The sequence below is a fragment of the Schistocerca serialis genome, chromosome 2, assembly GCF_023864345.2.
Source record: "Schistocerca serialis cubense isolate TAMUIC-IGC-003099 chromosome 2, iqSchSeri2.2, whole genome shotgun sequence".
NCBI classification, from domain to species: Eukaryota; Metazoa; Arthropoda; class Insecta; order Orthoptera; family Acrididae; genus Schistocerca; species Schistocerca serialis.
The window spans coordinates 623,912,233-623,939,905 of record NC_064639.1 but is presented as its reverse complement, the minus strand read 5'-3'; the positions used below and the strand labels follow the sequence as shown (position 1 = coordinate 623,939,905).

Genomic DNA, 27,673 nt, shown 5'->3' with positions numbered 1-27,673 from the left:
CTATACTGTAGCTAAATGATAAAGGATCTTTCTTTCTATGTATTCACAGCACATTACACTTGTCTACATTGAGATTCAGTTGCCATTCCCTGCACCATGCATCAATTCATTGCAGATCCTCCTGCATTTCAGAACAATTTTCCATTGTCACAACCTCTCGATATACCACAGCATCATCCGCAAAAAGCCTCAATGAACTTCCAATGTTATCCACAAGGTCATTTATGTATATTGTGAATAACATCAGACTTTCAGAGAAATGTCATCCACATAATTATAAAGGTAGCACGAGCTGAAAAGTGCAAGAATTATCGCCCAATCAGCTTAACAGATCATGCTTCCAAGTTGTTGACAACAATAATACACTTAAGACTGGAAAAGGTAACTGAAGATCATTTAGATGACAATCAGCATGACTTTAGGAAAGCAAAGGCACCAGAGATGCAGTTTTGAAATTGCAGTTGCTAATGGAAGCAGACTTAAGAAAAATCATGACATGTTCATAGGATTTGTCAACCTGGAAAAAGCATTCAACAACATCAAATGATGCAAGATGTTCGAAAAATAGAGGTAAGGGAAAGATGCATAAAACATGTACCACAACCAAGAGGAACAATAAGACTGGAAGACCACGAATGAAATGTTCAGATTAAAAAGGGTGCCAGGCATGGGTGTATCCTTTTGATACTGCTGTTCAATCAATACATTGAAGTAGAATGATACAACTAAAAGAATGGTTCAGGAGTGCGACAAAAATTCAAAGTGAAGGGTACCAATGATAAAAAATCATTGATGACATTGCCATCATCAATGAAAGTGAAGAATATTGCAAGACCTGTTGAATGGAACAAACAGTCTAATAAGTACGGAATATGGACTGACAGTAAAGTGAAGAAAGACAAAAGTAATGATAAGTAGCAGAAATAAGTACAGTAAGATACTTAACATCAGAATCGGGGATCATGAGGTAGACAAAGTTAAGGAATTCTGCTACCTAGGTGGCAAAATAACCCACAACAGATGAAGCAAGGAGGACATAAAAAGCAGACTAGCACTGGCAAAAAGGGCATTTCTACTAGTATCAAACATAGGACTTAATTTGAGGAATACATTTCTGAGAACTTACGTCTGGAGCACAGCATTGTATGGTAGGGAATCATGGACTGTGGTAAAACTGGAACTGAAAAGAATCAAAGCATTTGAGGTGTGGTGCTATGGAAGAATGTTGAAAATAAGATGGACTGATAAGGTAACGAATGACAAGATTCTCCGCAGAATCAGTGAGGAAAAGAATATGTGGAAAACACTGACAAGAAGAAGGGATAGGAAAATATGACATCTGTTAAGACATCAGTGAACAACTCCCATGGTATTAGAGGGAGCTGTAGAGGGTAAAAACTATAGAAGGAGACAGAGGTTGGAATACATCCAGCAAATAATTGAGGGTGTAGGTTGCAACTGCTAATCTGAGGTGAAAAGGTTGGCACAAGAAATAAATTCATGGCAGACTGTATCAAACCAGTCAGACAACTGATCACTCAAAAATCTTGGTTTAAAAATCATATAAGAAGATTGTATATGTGGAAGAGACATCGGGAGATTTCAGATTGATTATATAATTGGTGACAGAGGTTCTGGAACCAGATTTTGAACCGCGAGACATTTCCAGGGCCAGATGTGGACTCTGATCACAGTTCATTGGTTATGAACTGAAGATGAAAATTGAAGAAATTGCAAAGAGGTAGGAAAATCAGGAGATGGGACCTGAAGAGTTGAAAGAACCAGAAGCTGTTGAGAGTTTCACAGGGAGCATTAGGCAACAACTGACTAGAACAGGGGGAAGAAATAAAGTAGTAGATAAATGGATACCTTTAAGGCATGAAATAGTGAATGCAGCATAGGTTCAAATAGTAAGGCCTTGTAAAAATCCTTGGATATCACAGAAGACTCTAAATTTAACTGATGAAAGGAGAAAATATAAAAATGCAACAAATGAAACAGGAAAAAGGGAATGAAAATGACTAAAAAATTAGAGTGACAGGAAAATCAAAATTGCTAACCAGGAATGGCTAGACGACAAATGTAAGGACGTAGATGCATATATAACTAGGGGAAAGATGAATAATGCCTATAGGAAAATTGAAGAGATATTTGAAGATGAGACAAAACCCCTGTGCAGACAAGCCATTTAACTGGTTGTGCACTCGCCCTCTACTGGACTGAAAGCAGCAGTGGTTACTGCTAACCGTTGGTAATGTTGCAATTGAGGGCTCGTCTGGGGTTGGACTGTTTCCTTTCCACTTCACAAATATTTCTGGATCGAGTGTCTCACTAAATGTATAGGTCAGTGAACAGTTAGTGTGGGGGCTCACAGCTATACACAGTGCATAACAGTAATGGTATGGCAGTGCAATCATTGTGTATATATGAATATTATTGGAACAATGGGCGGCAGCTTAAGAGACTTTGCACCATGAACCCAGTTCGTGCCGCAATATCTCGTGCGACATGCTTTCAAGAATTTGAGACACCATTGGTTCACGTGAATTTCATAGGTCTGCCGTGTTCATGCTACTACCTGCCCATGTGGCAGATGCAGAGACACCATTGACCATACCGGGGCTGGTGAGTGTCTCCATTTTTTGTCTCCACGCCATCTCCATGCCTTTCCCCAGCCCACACACAAACCCACACGGCAGCCAAGCTATGCCATGGCCTGAGTCTCTGCACCATGCCAGCGCCCGTTCAACACGTCACAGTAACAGTCGATAGTGCAGCAGACACAAGTTAAGTACAAGCATCAGTTCCATTATATAACTTGTGTTGTTAGTCATCAGGTATGCTGATGAGATGCAGAAACTTTCAAGTGAATGCAGATCAAAGGATATTAGGAGTGATTGTAGGAGCCCTAGTATCCTAAAGGAGTGTGGTTGGGTACCAGGATGTGGACTCACTCAGTTATTGAACGCATTGAATGAGAAATTAGTTGAAAGTTTAGATTCAAAATTGGAAAATGTAGAATCTGAACTAATTTGGAAGTATACAATCTGAAATTGGTGGTTTAAAAACTGAACTTGGAGATAAAATAAATGCAATAAATCAAAAGTTTGAGCTGTTGGAGAGCAGGTTTGTGAAACTTGAAAATAAACTAGAAACTCATGAAAAACAATGAAGAGGTCATCAAACAAATAGACAAAATAGAAAAGGAGCTGGGAACTAGAGACTGTAGTATCTGAACTTGAGGGGTGAACTGAGGCACAGGAGGAGAAGTGTAAGCAATATGAACTCCAGACAAATGCTGAACTAGAATCAGTAATAAAAATCAGCAATGAAAAGTTAAAAGGGGAAGTGGAAATTATTCAAGGAAAGATAGACAATTTGGAGAAAACCATAAGTAATGTAGCAGCTGGGTGGGCAGGTATGTTGATAGAGTGTCCCATGGCAATTGGTAGTAATATCAAGCCATCCACTGGTGAAAATAGTTACTATGCAGTAGATTTCTTGGTTACATGCAAAGATAGCTTTATAATAGGCATGAATGAGGAGCCGAAAGCAAAGTTTGTAAAGAGACGGCTGGAGGGACCAGCTCAGACTTGGGTTAAACAACTTGCTGAGGAATTTGTAGACTACAAGAAATTTGAAGCAATGTTCTTGCATAAATACTGGGGGCATACCAAGCAATAAAAGTAGCAAAATGTTTTTTTTTTTTAAATGGGCCAAATTACAGAAGTGGTAGAGAAACTATGAGAGAAGTCTGTGTGAGGAAACTCTGCAAAATAATACATTTAGATAGGCCATTAGGGGAACTAACAGAAATAAAACTAAACTCCATATGAACAGGCCCTGGATGGCCCAATGGTACCGACTGGACGCCGTGTCATCCTCAGCCCACAGGCGTCACTGGATACAGATATGGAGGGGCATGTGGTCAGCACACTGCTCTCCTGGCCATATGTCAGTTTATGAGACCAGAGCCGCTACTTCTCTATCAAGTAGCTAGCTGCTCAGTTTGCCTTACAACGCATGAGTGCACTTCGCTTGCCAAAAGCGCTCAGCAAACATTAACAGAAATATCAACATTAAAAAGAAGGCTGCCAGAAAACTTGCAATGGGATCTAATACACAGCCCTACTGATTCAGTGGAAGAGTTTTTGAATTTTGTTGAGGACACAGACAGAGCACTGTGTTATAAACCAAAATTGGTATAACACAAGGAAAGTAGCAGAAATCAGAATAAGAGCAACAATTATGGAAATAACTTCAATGACAATGTGAACTGGTGGTCAAGTACTAGGAATGAGCAGAGTGACAATGACTGGGACTGGAGAAACAGGCGGGAGAGAGAAGAAAGAAACCTTGAACTATACACCTGGAAGAAATGAAAATAAACACAGGCAAAGGGGACCACAAGGAGCAGAATTTCAAAGGAGGTGAATGGAAAACTAGACAGAGCCTCACTTAAGGTCCGCAGGGGGGCTGGAGCCTATACTGTAAATAGGACCAGAGAAGCATATAATAAACATAATGAGCGGGAAAGTAGGGAGTTGGCCATATGCCGTATGGATGCAGTGCAGGGCAATATGGATAGGTGAGGATCTTTTATGAAACTGAATAGGAAAATAAATTTAAAAAGGGGAGAGGTATCAGTGATGTGAGTGATAGTGAACTGTATTACATAAGGCAGTTATTTGATAGAGATGAGATGGTGGAGCATAGAGGGTATGAGAATAGCATTGGTTTGTCCACACTGGAAGATACATGGGACTGGAAATTGGAGATGAGCCTGTTAGAAATCTAATAAGTAAAAGTATTACTGACAGTGTTGGTGGAGTAGATTCCAATAGTTCTTTGAATACTGTTAATGAGTTTATCACAAAAGGGGCAGATGATGTATATGGCAATGGTCTAGTAAGTGTGAAAGATGTAAATGTGCTGGCACCGAAGGTAGTACAAGGTGATATCAGTTGCATTAATAATTAACTGGAGGAGGAGAGAGGTGGTGAGGCAGATATTAGGTGTGATAAGATCTGCTTAGTAAATGACGTGAAAACACTTGTATACAGGGAAGATGGAAGTCATGTGGTTCTAAGTAGGGATCTTAACAATGAATGGAAGGGGAAGGAGGAGCATGAGTATAATATAAGCGATTGGTTGGATTGTTTTGGGGAAGGAGACTAGACAGTGAGGTCATTGGTCTCATTGGATTAGGGAAGGATGAGGAGGTAAGTCAGCCATGCCCTTTCAAAGGAACCATCCTGGCATTGGCCTGGAGCGATTTAGGGAAATCATGGAAAACCTAAATCAGGATGGCCAGATGCAGGATTGAACCGTCGTCCTCCCGAATGCGAGTCCAGTGTCTAACCACTGCACCACCTTGCTCGATAAGTGATTGGTGCCATATGCAAAGGTTCATCAGAAGATGGTGCCAGGGGAATAGAAGGAGTTGAAATGAAAAGTAGCTAGAAAGGTATAGGAATTGGATGATGAGAATGCAAGTGAAATATTTGATGACTTATTTAAAGGCGAAATGGAGATTGAATATGGGAACAGGTGTTGGGATGCATATATGATGGATAAAGAGAACAGGGAGGAAATTGAGGCTGATTTGATGAAGGAAACTGAGTTAAAAGTAAAAAAGGTGCAGAAGGTGCAACCTGTTGTTAAGGTAATTGTGGGGAATGTTGAAACTGAAGCACTGCAGGATACTGGCTCAAATATATCAACTGTGTCTGAATCCTTTTGGCAATGAATAAGAAGTACGGCTCTAGTAGAGCTAACTGTAAGTGGATAAAGATCAAGACTGCAACTGGGGCATGCTGTAAGCCCATCAGAAAGGAAAATTATTGTTTTAGTGTGTGTTGTTTTATTTCAGGATTGTCAATCAACATTCTCGGCATGGATTTTCTGTATAAATATAAGTATAATATTGAGGTGTAGGACAGCATTTTGGATTTTAATGCTGGTGGGTACAGAAAAATAATAAAGTTTAAAGATGAAATATAGGGAGTTAAAGTGATGACACATTTGCAGAAGGAAAATGAAAGCATAACTCACCAGAAGAGAGAAGGCTTCAACTGGACGAACTTTTGCATAAATATCAGAGAATGTTTACAGATTATCCAGGAGAGGTAGTGAATTTTGAGTATTCACTGAAGATGACATCTCATAGTATCATTACGGTAAGGCCTTTCCTTACTGCAGTTAGGGACAAAGCGGCAGTAAGAGAGAGGATTCAAAAAATGTTGGAATGGAAAGTATTATGACAGGGAAAGAATGAATACAGTAATCTAGTTGCAGTGGTAGGAAGAAGGGTGGAAGTGTACAGATAATGTCAGATGCAAGGAGATTAAATAAAATGTTAGAGAAAAAGACCAACCACAAAATATGAATGATCTGTTGCTAAAATTCAATAACATAATGGTAATGTCAAGTGTGGATCTGAGCTATGAGTTCTGGCACGTGCCACTTGCCAAAGAAAGCAGAAAATATACAGCTTTTCTGGTTCCTGTTTCGGGTCCTTCCATTTGGTCTGTCCATATCAGCTGCTGATTTTACTAAGCATTAAATCATATATTTGGAAGTGAATTGATTATAAGGCATACAGTGTATGTGGATGATATACTGACCACTAACAGTACATGTCACGAACACTGTCTGTTGTTAGAAGTGGTGATGAGAGCATTACAGAATGGGGGAATGACACTCAAACTTAGTAAATGTGAATTTATGCAGGCAGAATTAACTTTTCTGGGCCATCAGTAAACAGCTGAAGGATTACTGCCTAACAGGGACAGGACTAACGCCACTGTGGAGTGTACGAGGCCCAAGAACAAAAAACAGTTAAATTTTTTCATGGGGCTGTGTAATTTCATTGGGAACTATAATATGAACACTCCAAATCTGTGTAAAGTATCAAAGAAAAATGTTTCGTAGAACTGGATACTTGACTGTGATGAGGAGTTTGCTGCAATAAAGAAAAGCCGTTGTAATAGCAAAATATTATATTACCCAGACATGTCGCTCCCTTTCGCACTGCCTATGACAGCTCAGACTCTGGTGTGGAATCTGTGCTATTTCACAACAAGATGGGGCAGTGGCACAGAGGACAATAGCATTCGCTCTCTGGATATTTTTAAAACATGAACACATGTATGGGATCTTGAAAAAGGAATTCTTGGCTTTGGTGTTCGGGTTTCAGAAATTTAGGATCTATTTGGAGGGCAACTCCAAAACAGGAGCCAAAGCCTGAAATTCACTAAGTGAATTTAGAATGTAAAGGGTATGAGACAATGGGAAGATATTACAAGTTTTGTAGGGGAGTTTTATTTAGGTGTAAAAAGCAAGATAAGGAAAATTGAAAGTTGTTTTTCCCTGATGAGCAGGTTGATACGTTGATAGACTATATCCATCACAGTCATGGACATTACAGAGCCCAGAACTGTACAGAAATTATACAGGAGTTTATATATTTCAATAATATGGCAAAAAGAGTCAGAAGGCAGTTGGCTAGCTGTGAAAGATGTCAGCATGTGAAACATAATGTTGTGGCAGTACAGGATGAAATGCAAGACTCTTGCCCAGTAAAACAGGAGAGCTGCTTGCTATCAACTTTTTCGGCCCACTGCCCACAGGTTGAGGTGGTGTACAATACGTGTTGGTATCTGTGGATGTATTCTCAGAATATGTAAATCTTTATCTACTAAAAAGAGACACAAGTAAAAATATCATCAATAAGTTATAGAAGGACTATATACTACAAATAAAATCACCAGAGAAAATTCTTTCAGATAATGGAGCACAATTTGTTTTAGGGATGTTTGATAAATTCATAGAGAGAGTGGGTGCAACACATACGAGGATCTCACTTTACAACCTGACAAGTGATCCTGCCGTGGGGTACATGTGAGAACTAGGTAGACTATGAAGAACATACTGAAGCAAAAGGCACAGTGGTTGTGCTGGATATGTTCCTGTATTTGAGGACCTCACAAATATAGGGAAGAGTTGCTCCACTGGTTTCTATACCTACGAAGTCATGATGGGTAACAGGCCAGCAAATCTCACAGCTGAAAATGTGGAATTTCCTCAGGGCAACATAATGAAAGAGAGACATGCATTGATTTTGCAGCAGATGGCTAAGAAAGGCATGGAAAGAAAGAGGCGGCACTATGGGAAACACAAGATGACCACATTCAAAATTCAGGGACAAAGTTCTAGTCAGGACTAAAGAAAAATCAAGCAACATTGATGGTGAAATAAAAAAATTGTTTGAACTTTATCACGGGCCATTTGAGATTGTCGAGTGTCCACACTCCAATGCATACAGGCTAGTCTACCCTAATAGAAAGAAACCACTTATTCTCTGGAATATGACTGAGTTGAGACTATATGTTGACAAGTGATATGGTAGTGATAAATGGAGAAATTTGTGTTCCAGTATATTAGTTGCACACACGTAATCAGTTAAGCATATTGGGAGATTATTATGTATATTGAATTATTGTTGTTTGTATATTTGTAAGAAATTTTGAAGGAATTATGGTCTGTGTTGGGTAAATATAATTATTTTGGGGGTTTGTTCAGTAACTGCCAGGAATGATATTGGGGTGTAGGAAGAAAGCATTGGGGCAGAGCGGAGGAGGGAGGGGGGAGGAACATAATAGGTTGTTTCTTAATATGGCAAGGAAAGTTGTACCCAGACCTTGTGGCACATACATGGGGGTAGTGCCAGTCGTGAAACAGCCAAAATTAAATAAATAATGACTTAGCAAGGGAAAATATCAGTAATTTGAGAAAATAGTGATATAATTATAATTAAAATTTGAAAAAATAGTGATATAATTATAATTAGAAATTAGTTGCAATAAACTGGTACTTACTGTTTGCTGTGTGAAATAGCACATAATTTACCTGTTTGAGTAAAATGTTCACGAATTATGAAGTCTGTGGGTGTGATTAGGTTCTGAGATTGAGTCATAAGGAGTTTGCATTTGTTAAAAGTTTGTTTGTGCACTTTGTTCCATGCTTCAAGGTCTTTCACTTGTAAACTGATGCAGTGAACACATGGTAAACCAGAGAGGCTTTCAATAGCCTGATTGCTGGGAAGCCATGGGAACACATTTACAGCAACTTTTGATTTTGGTCATTTGTTTGACATTTGTCAGGATTTGGTTTGGCTGACAAGGAGTAGAATGCACTAGTGGCTGCACTTTAATGCAAGAGATATGGTCTGCTGATGCACTGATGGATCTAGGACTCAAGGGGGAGGTCCTTGCTACGGCAGCAAGTGGAAGACAGCAGTGAGGGCATAACAAGTGAAGTGATATGTAATGACACAGAGGACTGAAGATGGGCAATTCCATTTAAACTGATTTGATTGATGCACATACAAACAAATCACTGAAATTTATATATGTGTTTAGAAAGTAAGATCACTTACAGTTTAGATGTATAGTTGCTTACACATCTCTTATTTTGATGATAAAAATTTTGCCATGTGAAGATCCTACTCAGATTTTGGCACAGTTTATTTGAACTCACATTTGTTCATTACTTATATATACAGTAGTTGTATGGCTGTGGAAGTCTTGGTGCTACTTCATGTAGCCATTACAGAGGTAATGTCTTCATGAAGTGGGGGTATGTAACATAACGGGTGAAACTGTGCATCTAAAATGGAGTCATCCACAAGTACGTAAAGCTATCAGCCTTTGCATGGGTAACTCGTACTGATATTTCATTTTCTATGTTCATTTATTAATTATTTTATGTATTAATACTTGTAGAAGGATTTGAATAACTTAATGCAAAATGGGAAAGAAACATTTAAGTAATTGTTTTGATAAGCAATTGCTGTTATGAAACAACAGTCTCGGTCCGGCACACAGTTTTAATCTGCCAGGAAGTTTCATATCAGCGCACACTCCGCTGCAGAGTGAAAATCTCATTCTGAATTGTTGTTATAGTTTGTGCACTATATTAAAATAAAAATAATTGTACTGAGAAAATATAATAGTATATGATAGCATAAGTGTGTACAGAACTGTGTAATGTATCTGGTTTAAGTATTTGTAAATTGTGAAAATTGTTTGTAAACAGATGATAGTCTGGTACATGGATGTTAATTTGACTGGGGCAGTGTGTCACATAACAAAATGCAGGACAGACACACACGGCAGAGATCGTTGTCTTTCCTGTGCTGGGAGCTGTGCAGGTAAGGTGGGCTAGAACAGCCTGGGATCACACATGTGTTTTGATTCCGAGGCAGGATCAGGCCTACAGGATTTTTCAGAACCTAGTCTTTGGTTTATAAAGTTGTGAGCTGTGAACACAGTGTAATAACAGTGACTGTGATGTAGTGAACTATTTATTGTCTGCCAATGCTGTGCTAAAATTATTTACAGATTCGATTGGACCATTGCGTGTATGACCATCATTCATAGTTAAGCAAGTTTCTAAGAATTACGCTATGATATAAATCTAACTGTGCTAAGCTTACATTAATATCTGTAATTCTTGATTTTGTTGCTCCATTTACTATTATATATCTGTATTTCACTGACTGACCTCATAGGCCATCTTTATAATCATTTATGTAAGGGCATAAAGCAATGGTGTGCATTGAAACCCCTGTGCAGACAAACCATTTAACAGGTTTTGTACTCGCTCTCTGCTACAGTGCTAACCACTTGCAACATTGCAACAGGAAAAGCAACATTACCAAGCAGGAATGGCTAAACAACAAATGTAAGAATGTAGATGAATATAGAACAAGGGAAAAATGGATAATGCCTACGGGAAATCTGAAAAGATATTTGGAGACAAGAAAAACAGCTGTGTGAATATCAAGAGCTCAGTTGAAAAACCAGTACTAACCAAATAAGCGAAAAGGTGGAAGGTGTATACAAAAGAGTTATACAAGGAAAATGTACCGGCAGACATTGTTATAGAAAGAGAAGAGGTCATAGATGACGATGTGACAGGAGGTATGATACTGTGTAGGAGAATTTGACAGAGTGCTGAAACACTTAATTAGAACAAGCCCATCCCAGAATGTATGACATTGCCTCAGAGCTATTGACATCCCTGGGAGAGACAGCAATAATAAAACTATTCCACCTGGTATTCAAGATGTATGATATATGTGAAATTCCCTCTGACTTCAAGAAGAAAGGAATAATTCTAATTCCAAAGAAAACAGGTGCTGATTGAACTATCAGTTTAATAAGTCACGTGTGCAAAATACTTAAAGTAATTATTTACAGAAGAATGAAAAAACTGGTCGAGGCCAACCTCAGGACAGAACACTTTGGCTTCCAGAGAAATGTAGGAACACAAAAGAGAATACTGGCCTTACAACTTATTGCAGAAGACAATTATGGGAAGCCAAATTTATGTTTATCACTTTTTTAGGTTAGGAGAAAGCTTTTGATAATGTTGACTTGAATATACTCTTTGAAATTCTGCAGGTAGCAGGGGTGAAATACGGAAAGTGAAAGGTTATATAAAACTTGTAAAAAAAGTTATAAGAGCCAAGGGGCATGAAAGGGAACAGTGGTTGAGGATGGCCTGAGACTAGGTTGTAGCCTACAGCATGAAAGGGAAGCAGTGGTTGAGAATGGACTGAGACTAGATTGTAGCCTATGGCATGAAAGAGAAGCAGTGGTTTAGAATGGACTGAGACTAGGGTGTAGCCTATCCCCAATGTTATTCAATCTGTACATTGAGCAAGCAGTAAAGAAAATCAAAGAAAAATTTGGAGTAGGGATTAAAGTCCAGAGAAAAAAAATAAAAACTTTGAGGTTTGCCAACGACACTGTAATTCTGTTAGAGACAGCAAAGGACTTGGAAGAGCAGCTGAACAGGATGTACAAAGTCTTAAAAAGAAAGATATAAGATGGCCATCAACAAAAGCAAAACAAAACAAGGATAATGGGATGTATGGGGGGGGGCAAAATTAACCAGAATTGTAATGCTGCACATTGTGTACTATTAGTAGCAGGTCGCGCCGCCAGAGGGTTGTAGTAGGAGCTCTGCTGAGTCATTCTGCCACACGGCGTCACCCGACAGTGAGAAATGTGGTTTCTTTGTCAGTTCTTTGAGTGTGCATATAGTGCAGACATGACACGAGGAAATGGCTAGTTCTTACGAACAACGTGCGGCAGTGAAGTTCTGTTTCTTGCTTGGCAAGAACGCAGCAGAAACTGTTGTGATGATTCAGACAGCCTACACAGACCATGCTCTTAGTAAAACGCAGGTGTACGAATGGTTTTCTTGGTTTAAAAAGGGAGAAATGGTGGTTGAAGATCAGCCCCATTCCGGTCGACCTTCAACTGCTCGAAGCGAAGACAACATTGACAAAATCCATGATCTCATCAGTGAAGATCGACGCAGGACAATCGACCACCTCAAGAACTTGTCTGGGTTGTCCTGGAGCTCAATTCAGTGAATCTTGACCATTGATTTGGGGATGCGAAGAGTGGCAGCAAAATTCGTGCCGAAGCTTCTTACTTGAGATCAAAGGGATCATCGCGTTCAAGGCTGTCTCAAAATGAAGGACACGTTCAAAGATGATCCACATTTTTTCAACAAAATCATTACAGGTGATGAGTCATGGTGCTATGGGTATGATCCAGAAAGCAAACAACAGTCATCACAGTGGAAGTCTCCTGGCTCACCTCAACCAAAAAAAGCTTGACAAGTGAAATCAAATATGAAAATGATGTTGATCTCTCTCTCTCTCTCTCTCTCTCTCTCTCTCTCTCTCTCTCTCTCTCTCTCTCTCTCTCTCTCTCTCTCTTTTTTTCGACATCAAAGGGATCATACACTCTCAATTTGTCCCTGAAAACCAGACAGTAAAGCAACAATTTTATATGGAGGTTATGAAACGGCTTCGGAGAAGTTTGTCACAAAAACGTCCGGCTTTGTGGGATTCTGGCGGGTGGTTCCTGCATCACGACAATGCTCCTGCACAAACGGCTCTCGGCGTTCGCCAGTTTTAGGCCTCAATGAAGACTACCACATTGACCCACACACCCTATTCGCCGGATTTAGCACCCTCGGACTTCTTCCTATTCCCAAGGATGAAAAGAGACTTGAGAGGGAAGCATTTTGCAGATGTGGAGGACGTAAAACGCAATGTCATGAAAGTGCTAACAGGTATCAAAGAGGACGAATTTAAAAGGTGCTTCGACACTGGAATGAATGTTTGGACAAGTGTATTAATGCTAATGGAGAGTACTTCAAAGGAGATTAAGGGTGTATTTGAAAACAATAAAGTATATGCTTTCTAGAAAGAAATTCCCGTTTTTTTTTGGGTCCCCCCTCGAAGCTGAATTAAACGAGGTGATGCTCATGGAATTAGAGTAGGAAATGAGACACTAAAAGTAGTACATGAGTTTTGCTATTTGGGCAGTAAAAGAGCTGATGATGGCTTAAGTAGAGGGGATATAAAATGTAGACTGGTAGTGGCATGAAAAGCATTTCTGAAGAAGAGAAATTTGTTAACACCAAAACTAGATTCAAGTGTTAGGAAGTCTTTCCTAAAGGTCTTTCTCTGGATTGTTGCTTAGTATGGATGTGAAACATGAATGATACACAGTTCAGGCAAGAAGAGAATAGAAGTTTCTGAAATGTGGTGCTACAGAAGAATACTGATGATTAGGTGGGTAGATCATGTAACTAACGATGAGATACCAAACAAAATTGGGGAGAAAAGAAATTTGTACCACAACTTGACTAAAAGAAGGGATCAGTTGATAGGACATGTTCTGAGACATCAAGGGATCACCAATGTAGTACTGGAGGGAAGTGTAAGGAGAGGGGAGGGGGGGGGGGGGGGGTAAAAATTGAAGATGGAGACCAAGAGATGAATACAGTAAGCAGGTTCCAAGGGACGTAGGATGCAGTAGTTACTTGGAGATGAAGAGGCTTGCACAGGATAAAGTAGCACAGAGAGCTGCAGCAAACCAGTCTTCATACTGAAGACCACAGTAAACACACAATATTTGGTAATCTAATACTGTCCTGGTAGATGTACATTGTGATCTTTTTGAATGTTCAGCTGGGGTACCGCACTGGTTCTATGTGATATTATGCAAAAGCAGTTCTGTTGACTGCCATGAAATTATAAGCTTCTCCAGAAGGGTACTCTGATATTCTTCTCCTAGCATGAAACTGTAACACTACAAAATCACTAAGAACGGAGATCTTCTCAAGAACCACTAAGCCTATAAATGAGATGGAATTCTGAGTTCATGTGTTTTCATGCACACTATGGTCACATCCATACTCTCAGTTACTGTTAGCATCAATGAAATGTAATTTATTAATGTTCTGGACCCATTCTATAAGGGCTATTCAGAAAGTAGGGAACATTTCTGTCTGACACCTCTAGGCGAATGCCGATGGTGTATATTTTCGTATGTGCGTGCTCGGCAGCTCAGTTGGCATCCATCTGTGACAGCGGGAACATCTCTGCGCATCTGGTTTTTTCGACATTCGAATTTGAAATGTGCGCTGCAATCGAAAACACCGCCAGTTGCAAGGTGCAGTCTGTGATACGGATTTTGTTGGCAAAAAACCTAAAACCTATAGAAATTTATCGTGAACTGTGTGAAGTGTATGGAAACAATGAAATGAGTGCACGTTCCATCCGGAAATTGTGCATTCGCTTTAAAAATGGTCGAACCAATGTTCATGACGAAGAGAAGAGTGGATGCCCGAGCATTGTGACTGACGATCTTGTCGTTAAAGTTGATGAAACGATTCATGAAAACCGTTGCTTCACAGTAACACAGCTTTCGCTTTCTTTTCCAGAAGTTTCACGGACTTTGTTGTTTGAAATTGTCGCTCAAAAGCTAGGCTACCCCAAGTCTCAGGCGGCAGAATTTTACAATGAAGGTCTTTCAAAGCTTGTCCACCGCTATGTATTTGGTGACAATGTGTAAAAGTAGTATGTCAGTTGCTCTTTCAGATGTATATAATAAAATGTATTTCTTGTACTTAGTTTTTTTTTTGTGTGTGCCAAAACGTTCCCTACTTTCTGAATAGCCCTCGTATTAACACCTTGACCCAGTGATTTCCCATTTCTTCTGGATAGTGAATATCACTGCTTTAATCTCACTTCCTCCATACTACAAAAATTTGGTAACCACAAGTTCTCACTTTGGTGCCTATCGGCTACAGCACAAAACCATAAATTTTAACTATCCTGCTTTATGTGCTCCTACCAAATCTATTATCTGACACCAACACACGTTTTGACAAACTATAATACTTTTCTGAGTTCAGTTCACCTTAAAATCATATAGGTTTGAAAAAATTTAATACGCCACACTTGAAGGCATACAATGACAGTTTCATTATTAATTATTTCTTTCATGACAGGTAATACATTTTGCTTGCACTCTATTATGAAGTTGTATATCTATTATGATTTGTTGAGTAATTATTTATTTATTTTGCAACAAATAAAATTCAAATCCATCACTGCCCTGATTGTTCTTTAATAAAAATATCTTGGCATTGCTGTTGCTCCATGCCATTTCTACTCTTAGCCACTCATACTTAACAGGTATTTGAAATACGAACTCATCTGACAGCTACAAAGGCAAGAATTTGTCACTGGACCAGGCAATTTATTTAAACTAATGTATGCATGAATTAGTTTGTTATAAGATACCAATGTTTCACAGCAGGATGACAGAACAATAACAGCAGTGTTCCATCTGACAAGGCCATATTACCAGGTTTAACAGTAGCTGCTACAGCATCAATGTCATCCATATTCAAATGTGATGCTTTCAAAGCATCCTGAACAACTTTTTCAATGTGCTCCTGATGTAACTTTTTTGCAACTGGTGGAATTATTCCACCAAAACTGAAACACAAAACAGTCAAATCAGAAAAAGAAATAATGACAACTGAAAAAATAAAAATAACAACTCACCAAACAGTCAAGACACTGAGTTGCTGCAAAGCACATCAACAAGACTGAGAATGTTGCTAGCTTTCAGAACAGCCTTCATCAGACATACATGTAGAGCTGTACGGCTACTGATAAAACTGCTCCAGTATTACAGCTCAACTAGGGTGAAGGGTTATTGAGCAGTGGAGCAGGTGGGTGGAGAAAGGAGACAGGGAGAGGGAGGAAAGATTGGGAAAGCATAGCTGCTGGCTGGCATGGAGAGGCAGGCAGGCACACAGGACAAAAACATAGTACCAGTGAGCTCATACTGACCACAGACAGGAAGAGTTGTCTGCATCACACATTGACATGGAGCAGTGGATTAGGATGGGGAGAGGGGTATGATTGAAGTTGGAGTCATGAAAGAAAATTTATCAATTATACCATTAACATTGGTGGATTATAAAATAAATTTTAGTGGTATTTATGAGCCCAGTCACTGCAATTTTATATTTCCATTGCAAACAAAAATTGCTGAAATAATCTGATGTGTCTGCAACACTCGAATGTAAAGGCTTTATTTTTTACAAATTTTTTGCAATAATTTTAAAACATAGACAAGAAATGAAACTCAAATTGTATTATGATGAATCATTTTCACATAATTCAGTTGTTGGCACATATTTGGCATACCTGTACTTCCAGATTCAACCTGCTGCCAAGTTACAGTTTAAATTTACCATAAAACTTTAATCAGCCATGAAAAATAAAATGTGTCTACCAAAAGATATGGTAACGGTGTTTGGGAAGATGATGCAATATCAGTCACTGGCAGTACAGAAGTCTGTTTAATTTCATGGATTATACGATAATAAGGAAAGAAGGATGACTATGGCAGTGCCTTTGGTGTTCACTGCAATCTCAGTTATCATTGTGGAGGAGGAAGAACACAACAAATGCAGACAGAAGGATACCACTGTTGGTGCTGTTGGAAAGCTTAGACATATACATTAGTTTGTCTGACTGATATGTGTAAACCATTTTGTGAATAAAACAACATTATATACTATCAATTTTACAGCCAAACATTACATACATTATTTTATACCCTTTATATAGTTTCCTTCAGATGTTTTAGAGTTTCCATGCTGGGACTAGCTGCCAAAAAATAATCTCAATCTTTACGTGTAAGTTACAGAAACATCACAGTAGTGCCTGGCAGACTAAGATAACACATCAGTAATTGCAAGTGTAGGTTTTTGCAGCTGTTATCATTTCCATTTAAACTCTTCCAAGTATGTGACTGCATCATCACAATGACAGTAAAATATTTGGAAAAGTTTTAATGAAGAAATTGATAAGTCTTTACTTTTAGGTCATCACAGAAAAATCAGCAAATAGTGGTATAATTAATCACCGAATATAGCGGCCAATGATTTAAATGTTTCACCACTCCAGTCACAAACTATTATTGGGAAACTTAATTTCATTTTCATCACTACTTAAGGGGGGTAGGACGTCAAATGTGCTGATTATGAGCAGGAGAGGCACCACAGGACATTTTAATTTCCACTGTCTATACTTTTACAAATAAATTCATAAAACTTTGAAAGCATGATCAGGAAGGATTCAGAATTCATACTCATAGCAGTGGAAGCTCAAAAACATAGCAAAATACATTTTTTTACATGTGAAATTTCATCTTTTTTTCACTTACTACTGGCTGCATTTGTTGCTATAGGTACACTTTTCTTCCTGAGTAAGAGAGATTCTTCGATGAATTTTGCACAGCATACAAACTATAGTTACATGTGTATGAAACTCTAGAGTTTATTTAATTTATGAAAAAATTAATGAACTGTTACATTTTAAACTTCATGTTTAGAAAAAACTCAAATTTTACAGTTAATTATCTCAATTTTTACCACAGTTTTTAATAGATTTGGAAAATTCTAGAGTTTCATACACCTGTAAGTACTGCTTGTATGGTGTGCAAAATTCATCAAAGAATCTCTCTTACTTAGGAAGAAAAGTGTACCTACAGAAACAAATGCAGCCAGTAGTAAGTGAAAAAATGACGAAATTTCACATGCAAAAATAAAGGTATTTTGCTACGTTTGTGAACTTCCACTGCTACATGTGTGAGTCCTCAATCCTTCCTGGTCATGCTGACAAAGTTTCATGAATTTATTTGTAAAAGTATAGACAGTAGAAATTAAAATGTCCTGTGGTGCCTCACCTGCTCCAAGTCGGCCCGTTTGATGTCCTACCCCCCTTAAGCTTGATATTTTACTCTAATTTTTTATGGAAAAACAAGCCTCAAATTGCTGTAGGAACTTGTTTAAGGAATAGTTATATTTTCCATTAACACAGCCTGCTTTATAAATCTCTTCCCTGCATTGGGAACTTTAACATAGAAAATACTGTAAAACTGCACATTAACACTTCTATGTGTCTACTATTAGTACTTTCTCATATTAATTCAACATTTAAGTTTTACAAAAAAAATGATGTTCCAGCTAAGCCTGCATAAACTTATTGACACCTGCAATACTGTGATCCAAAAGGCAATAAAAAACCACAACATTATCTTTTGCAGTTTTATGCTGAGAATGTCATAAGAGCTTCCTCACAGGGAAAATATTCTGCAGGCAAAATAGTTCCCCATTTAGATCTCTGGACCAGCACACCTAAGGGGGAGCTGAAGATAAAAAGAGAATGCTAATTAGGGTGGGCACATGGAATGTTACAAACCTAAGGTAGTGTGGTAACTAATAAAAAAACTCAAGGTTAAGCACAAACTTTGAGTAGGGAAGGAAACTGGCTGTGTCCTTTCAAATGAACTATCTCTGAATTTGCCTTATGCAATTCAGCAAGTAAATAAGGATGGATGGACATACATTTGAACCAACATTCTCCAAAATAAAGAGTCCAGCGTCTTACCACTGCACCATAAGAATCAGTAAGGGGAATGCAAATTTAGTCGTAATGGACAGGTGGAATGCAGTCACAGGTAAATACAAGAAACACAAAATAAAGGGAGAGTTTGGTCTTGAGAAACAAAATGAGAGGGGAGAGAGGGTAATAGAGTTCTTTGTTAAGCACATGTTAATTATTGTGCAGACACTTTTTGAGAACCCCTTGAGAAGAGAAAAAAGAAGATACCAGATCCATTATGTTTTAATGGAAAGAATTCAGAAATACAGTTAAAGATTTAAGAATAATCTAATGATGGTGACCATAACCTAGTACTAATGAAAAGGCAGTCAAAATCCCACAAATTACAGAGAAATCAGCTGAAACATTGGAACCTAAGCAAATTGAAGGAATGACAAATTCATGTTACCTCAAAAGAACAAGTGACAAAAGAAAAATGCCACTTCAAGGAGTTACTGGTGTGGAAAGCAAATGGAATTTGCTTAAAGGAGGTGTTGAAAATGCAGCAGAAAAAGTGCTAGGGCTGAAAATGGCAGAAAAGTGACAGCCATGTATAACAGACAAGATACTGGAATTAATATATAAACAATGGAAATGTAAAAATGTTGAAAGCAAATATCAGCAATATAGGTCAGTCAAAATGATATACCCAGAAATGTAAAAAACCTAAAGAAGAATTGATGGAAGGAAGATAGAAGATAAATACAAAATGAAACACAGTAGTGCTGATGCTCCAGGCAGCCTAATAAGCACTTTACAAAGATACCTGGATAATGGAAGCAGAAAATAACAGGAGACTATGGAAAAACTACCTCGAGAAAGCTTACAGTTGTTGAGGAGAAATTAAGCCAACTGAAAATATGGACATGGAGCTAGAAGATCAGAAGGAAGATACAATAATGTTTCCTGAATTTTGAAAAGCTTTTCACAAACTCAGAAGGAACAAACGCTCAGATATTGATGAAAGACCAATGGAAATTTTGTGGGCATCAGACCAAAAAGTGGAATAAGAAGCATTTTACCTAAGTGGGGAAGTTCCATTTTGAAAACTTTATTTTGGAGGTCCATCTTGAGCGCGCACAAACTTTTACACATCACTATTGCCGGTTTCGGCTACTGCCATCTTCAGATCATAAAATATTCAGATGTTGTATCAACGTCAAACTAAACATGTAGATACATAGTAAGTGCTCATCTGAAGATGACAGCAGCCGAAACTGGTGATAGTGAAGTGTAAAAGTTTGTGAAGGCGGACCTGTAAAATAAAGTGCCAAAATATGATCACGGACTCATTTTCAGACTACATGTCTTCAATTGATAGATTTTGAAAATAATATAATTTATGCTCTTTCAAAGAAAGCAAGAATAGACTTTGAGAAAATAACTGCACAACAGTCTAGTATCACATGGATTAAAAATACTCACAAGAGTACATTATCAAAGAATGAAAGGGAAAACTAAAAGTAGGTCAGGATGTGGGTCAGTTTGATTTTAGGAGAAGAGGAAGCAACAGGGAAACAATTTCAGCATTGCAGTTAATAATACACTCCTGGAAATGGAAAAAAGAACACATTGACACCGGTGTGTCAGACCCACCATACTTGCTCCGGACACTGCGAGAGGGCTGTACAAGCAATGATTACACGCACGGCACAGCGGACACACCAGGAACCGCGGTGTTGGCCGTCGAATGGCGCTAGTTGCGCAGCATTTGTGCACCGCCGCCGTCAGTGTCAGCCAGTTTGCCGTGGCATACGGAGCTCCATCGCAGTCTTTAACACTGGTAGCATGCCGCGACAGCGTGGACGTGAACCGTATGTGCAGTTGACGGACTTTGAGCGAGGGCATATAGTGGGCATGCGGGAGGCTGGGTGGACGTACCACCAAATTGCTCAACACATGGGCGTGAGCTCTCCACAGTACATTGATGTTGTCGCCAGTGGTCGGCGGAAGGTGCACGTGCCCGTCGACCTGGGACCGGACCGCAGCGACGCACGGATGCACGCCAAGACCGTAGGATCCTATGCAGTGCCGTAGGGGACCGCACCGCCACTTCCCAGCAAATTAGGGACACTGTTGCTCCTGGGGTATCGGCGAGGACCATTCGCAACCGTCTCCATGAAGCTGGGCTACGGTCCCGCACACCGTTAGGCCGTCTTCCGCTCACGCCCCAAACATCGTGCAGCCCGCCTCCAGTGGTGTCGCGACAGGCGTGAATGGAGGGACGAATGGAGACGTGTCGTCTTCAGCGATGAGAGTCGCTTCTGCCTTGGTGCCAAAGATGGTCGTATGCGTGTTTGGCGTCGTGCAGGTGAGCGCCACAATCAGGACTGCATACGACCGAGGCACACAGGGCCAACACCCGGCATCATGGTGTGGGGAGCGATCTCCTACACTGGCCGTACACCACTGGTGATCGTCGAGGGGACACTGAATAGTGCACGGTACATCCAAACCGTCATCGAACCCATCGTTCTACCATTCCTAGACCGGCAAGGGAACTTGCTGTTCCAACAGGACAATGCACGTCCGCATGTATCCCGTGCCACCCAACGTGCTCTAGAAGGTGTAAGTCAACTACCCTGGCCAGCAAGATCTCCGGATCTGTCCCCCATTGAGCATGTTTGGGACTGGATGAAGCGTCGTCTCACGCGGTCTGCACGTCCAGCACGAACGCTGGTCCAACTGAGGCGCCAGGTGGAAATGGCATGGCAAGCCGTTCCACAGGACTACATCCAGCATCTCTACGATCGTCTCCATGGGAGAATAGCAGCCTGCATTGCTGCGAAAGGTGGATATACACTGTACTAGTGCCGACATTTTGCATGCTCTGTTGCCTGTGTCTATGTGCCTGTGGTTCTGTCAGTGTGATCATGTGATGTATCTGACCCCAGGAATGTGTCAATAAAGTTTCCCCTTCCTGGGACAATGAATTCACGGTGTTCTTATTTCAATTTCCAGGAGTGTAGAAGCAGAGTTTGGAGTCGGGAGGGGGGGGGGGGGGGTCGGCGGCATGGAGGAATTGCACATGTTGCTCATTATTACCACCGATGTTTAATTTGCACACAGAACAGGCAATGAGAGATGTAAAAGACTACCTTGGTGTGAGGGTTGTCTGTCATGGACAGAAAATCTGCATGATATGATTTACTGACAACATACCTGCAGTCAGCGAACATGAATAGGAACTGAGTTGGGCCGAATGAAATGGACCATGTGCTTTCTAATGGGTAGAACATACACCTAAAAAACAGCAGGTGTACATACCGGACAGCTACGCATTAAACTTTGACAAGCGACTCTTTAAGAGGTGGGTGAATTTCGCTGGGTCACAAGTACAATACGTAGAGAAAGAAAACGCAAGAAAAATGATTAAATTAGAATACTTTGAGAAAAAATGTAGGAAAAATACTTAGAAGTATTTTATTAGGCACCTAGTGTGCCATGAGAAATTCAGTTCCATTTTTTAAAAAAATGCTTACTAAAACTGAGGTCCTTACTCACTTAAAGAGTCACTCACTTCAACCAAACAGAGATCACAATCATATGTAACTGGAAATGCAAGTTCAAATGGCTCTGAGCACTATGGGACTTGACTGCTGAGGTCATCAGCCCCCTAGAACTTAGAACTACTTAAACCTAACTAACCTAAGGACATCACACACATCCATGCTCAAGGCAGGATTCAAACCTGCGACCGTAGCGGTCGTGCGGTTCCCGACTGTAGCGCCTAGAACCGCTCGGCCACTCTGGCCGAGAAATGCAAGTGATCAAAAAAATACAGCAACGGTTTTCACTCAACATGGAAAAAGAAGATGCCATTCTATGACAAATATCATTGTAACCGAATAAATACTAAAACCAGAAAGTAGTAAATTCCCTGTTAATTTCAGCATGTTAGGTGTAACTTGAGTCAAAACAGTATGTAGTAGCTTGACAAGAGTTAATTTTTTTATTTGTGGTTAATACTTATGTTTTGTGAACAAGGAAGCATGACAATAACTGAAAGGGATCCTGTAATTCCACTTATTTCCATTTTTGCACAGTACTCTCCATACCATTAAATAGTATGAAAATGCATTCATCAATTCACAATCTCATAGCCAAGAAGCTTAGAAAGATATCACTTATCAACGTGACAAGTGGTGAATTCAGTATATGTTTTAATATGCAAGAACAGTGACAACATGTACATCTACACAGACACTCCGCAAGCTAACACACAGTGCGTGGAGGAGGGTACCCCGTACCACTACGTCATTTCCTTTCCTGTTCCACTAGCAAACAGAGCAAAGGAAAAATGACTATCTATATGCCTCCATATCAGCCCTAACTTCTCGTAACTTATCTTCATGGTCATTAAGCGCAATGTATGCTGGCAGCAGTAGAATCATTTGGCAGTCTGGCTTCAAATGCCAGTTCTCTAAATTTTCCCAATTGTGTTTCTTGAAAAGAGCATCGCCTTCCCTCCACAGATTCCCATTTGTGTTCCTGAAATATCTCTGTAACACTTACACATTGTTCGAACCTACCGATAACAAATCTAGCGGCTCGCCTCTAAATTGTTTTGATGCCTTCCTTCAATCCGATCTGGTATGGAACCCAAACACTCAAGCAGTACGCAAAAATAGGTCACACCAGCATCCTACATGTGGTCTCCTTTACAGATGACCCACTCTTTCATAAAATTCTTCCAATAAACAGAAGTCGACCATTCACCATCCCTACCACAGTTCTCACATGCTCGTTCCATCTCATATGCTTTGCAATGTTACACACAAGATATTTAAACAACTCGACTGTGTCAAGCAGAACACTAGTAATACTGTATCCGTACATTACAGGTTTGATCTTCCTACTCATCCGCATTAACTTACATTTTTCCACCTTTTCCATTATGAAAAGGATAGATTGCTACTCACTATATAGTGTAGATGTTGAGTCACAGATAAGCACAACTAAAAGACTGTCAAGCAAGTAAGCTTGTGCCCAAAAGGCCTTCTTCCGAATTAGAAAGAACACACACACACACACACACACACACACACAGGCATGTATGAGTTGCGTGTGTGTGTGTGTGTGTGTGTGTGTGTGTGTGTGTGTGTGTGTGTGTGTGTGTGTTTTCTTTCCAATTCGGAAGGAGGTCTTTTGGCTGCAAGCTTGCTTGTTTGACAGTCTTTTTGTTGGGCCTGTCTGCAGCTCAGCATCTCTGCTATATGGTGAGTAGCACTCTATTCTTTTCATAATAATGTCAATATTCCATCCTGGATTCTCAATTGTTTGATTATGTTAGAACAGTGTTTGCTCTGCTGTCAGTCACCATTCAAACAATATTCAATCTACACTTTTTTTTCATAAATAACTGGAGAATGAATGTTGTTATGTCATTTACAATTATGCAGTTGAATGTAGCTGTCACCTAACATGTTTACACCATCCCATCTATCATTTATTTTCCCATTTGGTTTGACATGTAGTCCATATTTTGATTATGATGACTCTTTGGACACTTTCTGACAAGAGTAAATTCTATGTCCATCTGTGTATATACCAGCAGTAACTTTAATCCTGATTCTCATAAGTCAGGAAAGGACAAATTTAAACAAAAGAGAGGAGAGAGTGTGACATTTGTAATCAAACAACTAGGCAACAGGGAGAAGGAGCTCTATCTCATTCAAAACATTATCCATCATACAGGCTCCGATAGGAAGAATACAATATAAATTTTCCAGGTTTCCAGTCACAATGGTTTTTCAAAAAAGTCCAATGTTTCTACCAGTTTTAATTATGCAACCTCATAAAAAATAACGTACTAGTGGAGAATGGACTCTCATTTCAAGTTTCCAGTTCCTCCAGTAAGGTAGAGAATGGAAGGATGAGCAGTATTCCTCATGGCTGTTGTGCAGCTTGCTTCTTATTTGGATATCTTAGTAGGGCACGCCACGCTGGCAACCAACTTGACCATTACATGGTCCCATTGTAGAAGACTTTTTTTCCCCTGTCACTCCTCTGATTTGATGCAACATCCCATGACTTCCTCTACTGAGTAAACAGGGTAGCATTAACACCAAACATATTCAATTATTTACCGTAAAGAAGACATGACAAGTTGCAGACAGGCACAATTAAAAGTCACTCACATATGCTTCTTGCCACAGTCTTCGTCAGTTGTGCCTGTCTGCAACTTGACGTGTCTTCTTTACAGTAAGCGTCTTTTCCTAGTCTTTTCCTACATTGTTGATATTCCTACCTGGAGTTTCCTTTGTTTGATATTCAATTCTTTATTAGATACATTCCAGTGCCTGACTTCCCCTTCTGTTTTATCCTCTGCAGCTCCCTCTAACATCATCGTAGTCATTCCATAATCATCCATCTTTCCCTATAGCTTACACCTACTTTCCTGGAAATTTCGGATGTCCTTAAACCTTTTTTCTTTGTTGACAACTCCCATGAAGGGGTCTTGATTTTTCTAAAGTTTTGCTTCCATTATCAAGTGCAGCCTCAGAACTGCCATTTGGTACTATTATCTAATGAAAAACTGATCATTGCCTAATATACCCTCAATTTCCATATTCATTCTTCTAGATGTTATTCATGTTAAAAACTAGGATGCCTGACTTACAACAGTTCTCGCATTTATCTGCCCATTATATCTTCATGACTGTGTCGTCGTCATATTTTTCTGAAAGTCTGATCATATGTTTCCAGTCTCATCAATGCCATACACCAAACTGAACAGTCATTTGGTTGCTACTTCCAAAAATGATTACAGGAATTTTGAAGGAACGTAATCTTCACTCCTATCCTATTAGTCACAAGTCTTCCTAAGTTCTACCAAACTTGGACTTTAATATTAGGTCCCCTATGTCTCCAAAATCAACTTGCATTTATTTTTTCTTCTATCACAATAGCAGACTGCCCCGCCCCTAGAGGCCTACAACGTGCTTTTTCCACCTACCTGTTCTCTCCTGTTGTAATGGTACCATTGTCAACGCCCTTACTAGCAATTGGTCACAGCCACCATAGCAGACTGCCCCGCCCCTAGAGGCCTACAACGTGCTTTTTCCACCTACCTGTTCTCTCCTGTTGTAATGGTACCATTGTCAACGCCCTTACTAGCAATTGGTCACAGCCACCATTTCTAGTGTATGCCATATTGTTGGCCTTCCATAAGGAACAGATTCACACTAACAGACAGAGCGTTCCAAATTAGATCACATGTGCTTGGCCAATGCAAGAGAGGCAGTTTAGAGTTGGATAGGCAGGCAGTGAAGGATGGCCTGTGGCCTCAGTGTTGGAGAAAGTTTTAAGTTTATGTATAAGTATTTGCATAACTAAGGTTTTGAGTAGCACAGTGTATAAAGGAAACATTTGTATAAATGTGGAAGAAGTTTTGTATGAATATCTGCAAAGTATTGAAAGTTGTAAGTGGATGAGACATTGTGGAATATTACATGGAGGCCCGCCATTAATGACATGGAGAAGTTTGAATTATGTTAAGGTGCCTATCAACATTATCAGATACTGGAAGAAATTATTATGTGAGCCAGTGAGTCTGTTTAATTCTTGAGAATGTAATTCTCAAGTTAAACTTTCCATTGTGGCTAGATGGAACAAGTACTATGAGACTGTGTGTGAGACAAACTATGGACCAACTATGAACTGTATTTTCAACAAGTGACTCATCATTTCAGAAATATTGTTAAATATAAATCCTTTAAACACAGGAAGCAGTGCACAGGTCAGTTCAGGCACATAGTAAAATTCAATAACTGTCTACAGATCGGGATGTAATCACCACCCATATTCTCTCATTAGTCTGATAGCCAAGAGAAATATTTAATAAAATGGGAATGGCTGTACTCTGTTTTTAACAGTGGAATTTCTCTTGCACTCTTAATGTTCAGACCTTCACTTTTAATGTAACTGAACGCTGTAAATTGGCTTTTTTATATGCTGTAAATTGGTTTTTCTATATGCTGAATGTGTCATGAGATAATTTTCTTTTTTCTTTTCATTTACATTTTTCTGCAACCATTTAGGCTTAGCTTCCCTGCACACTCTGTATACAGATTTTATTTTGTGTTCATTTCAAAGCCTTCAACTTGAGCTATCATTGCAGCCAACCAGAGACTCAAGGCATGTTTCTTAGTTCTTCAGTCTTTCATTTTAGTGCACTAATTAATAACAGTCATTAGTGCCCATACAACAGCATGTCAAAAATTTCAGTCAGAAACTGAAAATCATAAGACAATGGTAACATAATGAAATACCAAGAAAATATAGCTGATACAAAAATACACTAAAGTGGAACAGAAAACAGATAAAGGAACATGAGTAGATTAGTCATAAACCACTGTTTATGACTATAAATAATGTGCTTTTTAAAGATCTGATTCATTCATTCATTGGGGCCTCCCAGTCAACAATGCCATACGATCATTTCATTCATTTCATTTCAGCAAGCTATTACTATAATGAATAATGCTATTCATTCTTATGAGAGCTAAATTTAATGGAGTAATAATATAGGCAGAATAGAAGCAATAAACATGGACAAATGAAGATTTCTAGGTATATACCTATGAGGAGTCAACTATATCAACTATATCAGTTTTATACACAACAAAATCCTTCCTCAGTTTCTTATAACATGGCCCAAACCTGCCCTCTGCAGAACTCCAGGTTCTTCATTTTCTAAAAAGTGATGACCCTATGATTATCCTCTCAGCAGTTGGTTTGTTCAGAGAGGAGACCAAACAGTGAGGTCATCGGTGGTAGAAACCAAGGGAGGAAAAACACAACAGCACAGTCCAGTCAAATAGAAGG

The 27,673-nt window shown here is 39.4% G+C and overlaps 1 protein-coding gene across 2 annotated transcripts in view; it reads right to left on the bottom strand.

Annotated features, from left to right (window-relative positions):
* The window catches only part of LOC126457685 (tRNA N6-adenosine threonylcarbamoyltransferase, mitochondrial), a 110,302-nt gene that overhangs the window by 67,419 nt on the left and 15,210 nt on the right, over window positions 1–27,673 (bottom strand). For both annotated transcript variants that reach the window (XM_050094190.1, XM_050094191.1), the window contains exon 2: window positions 15,747–15,880. In XM_050094190.1, coding sequence (XP_049950147.1) covers window positions 15,747–15,880 — 134 coding nt within the window. The remainder of the gene's footprint in view (window positions 1–15,746; window positions 15,881–27,673) is intronic.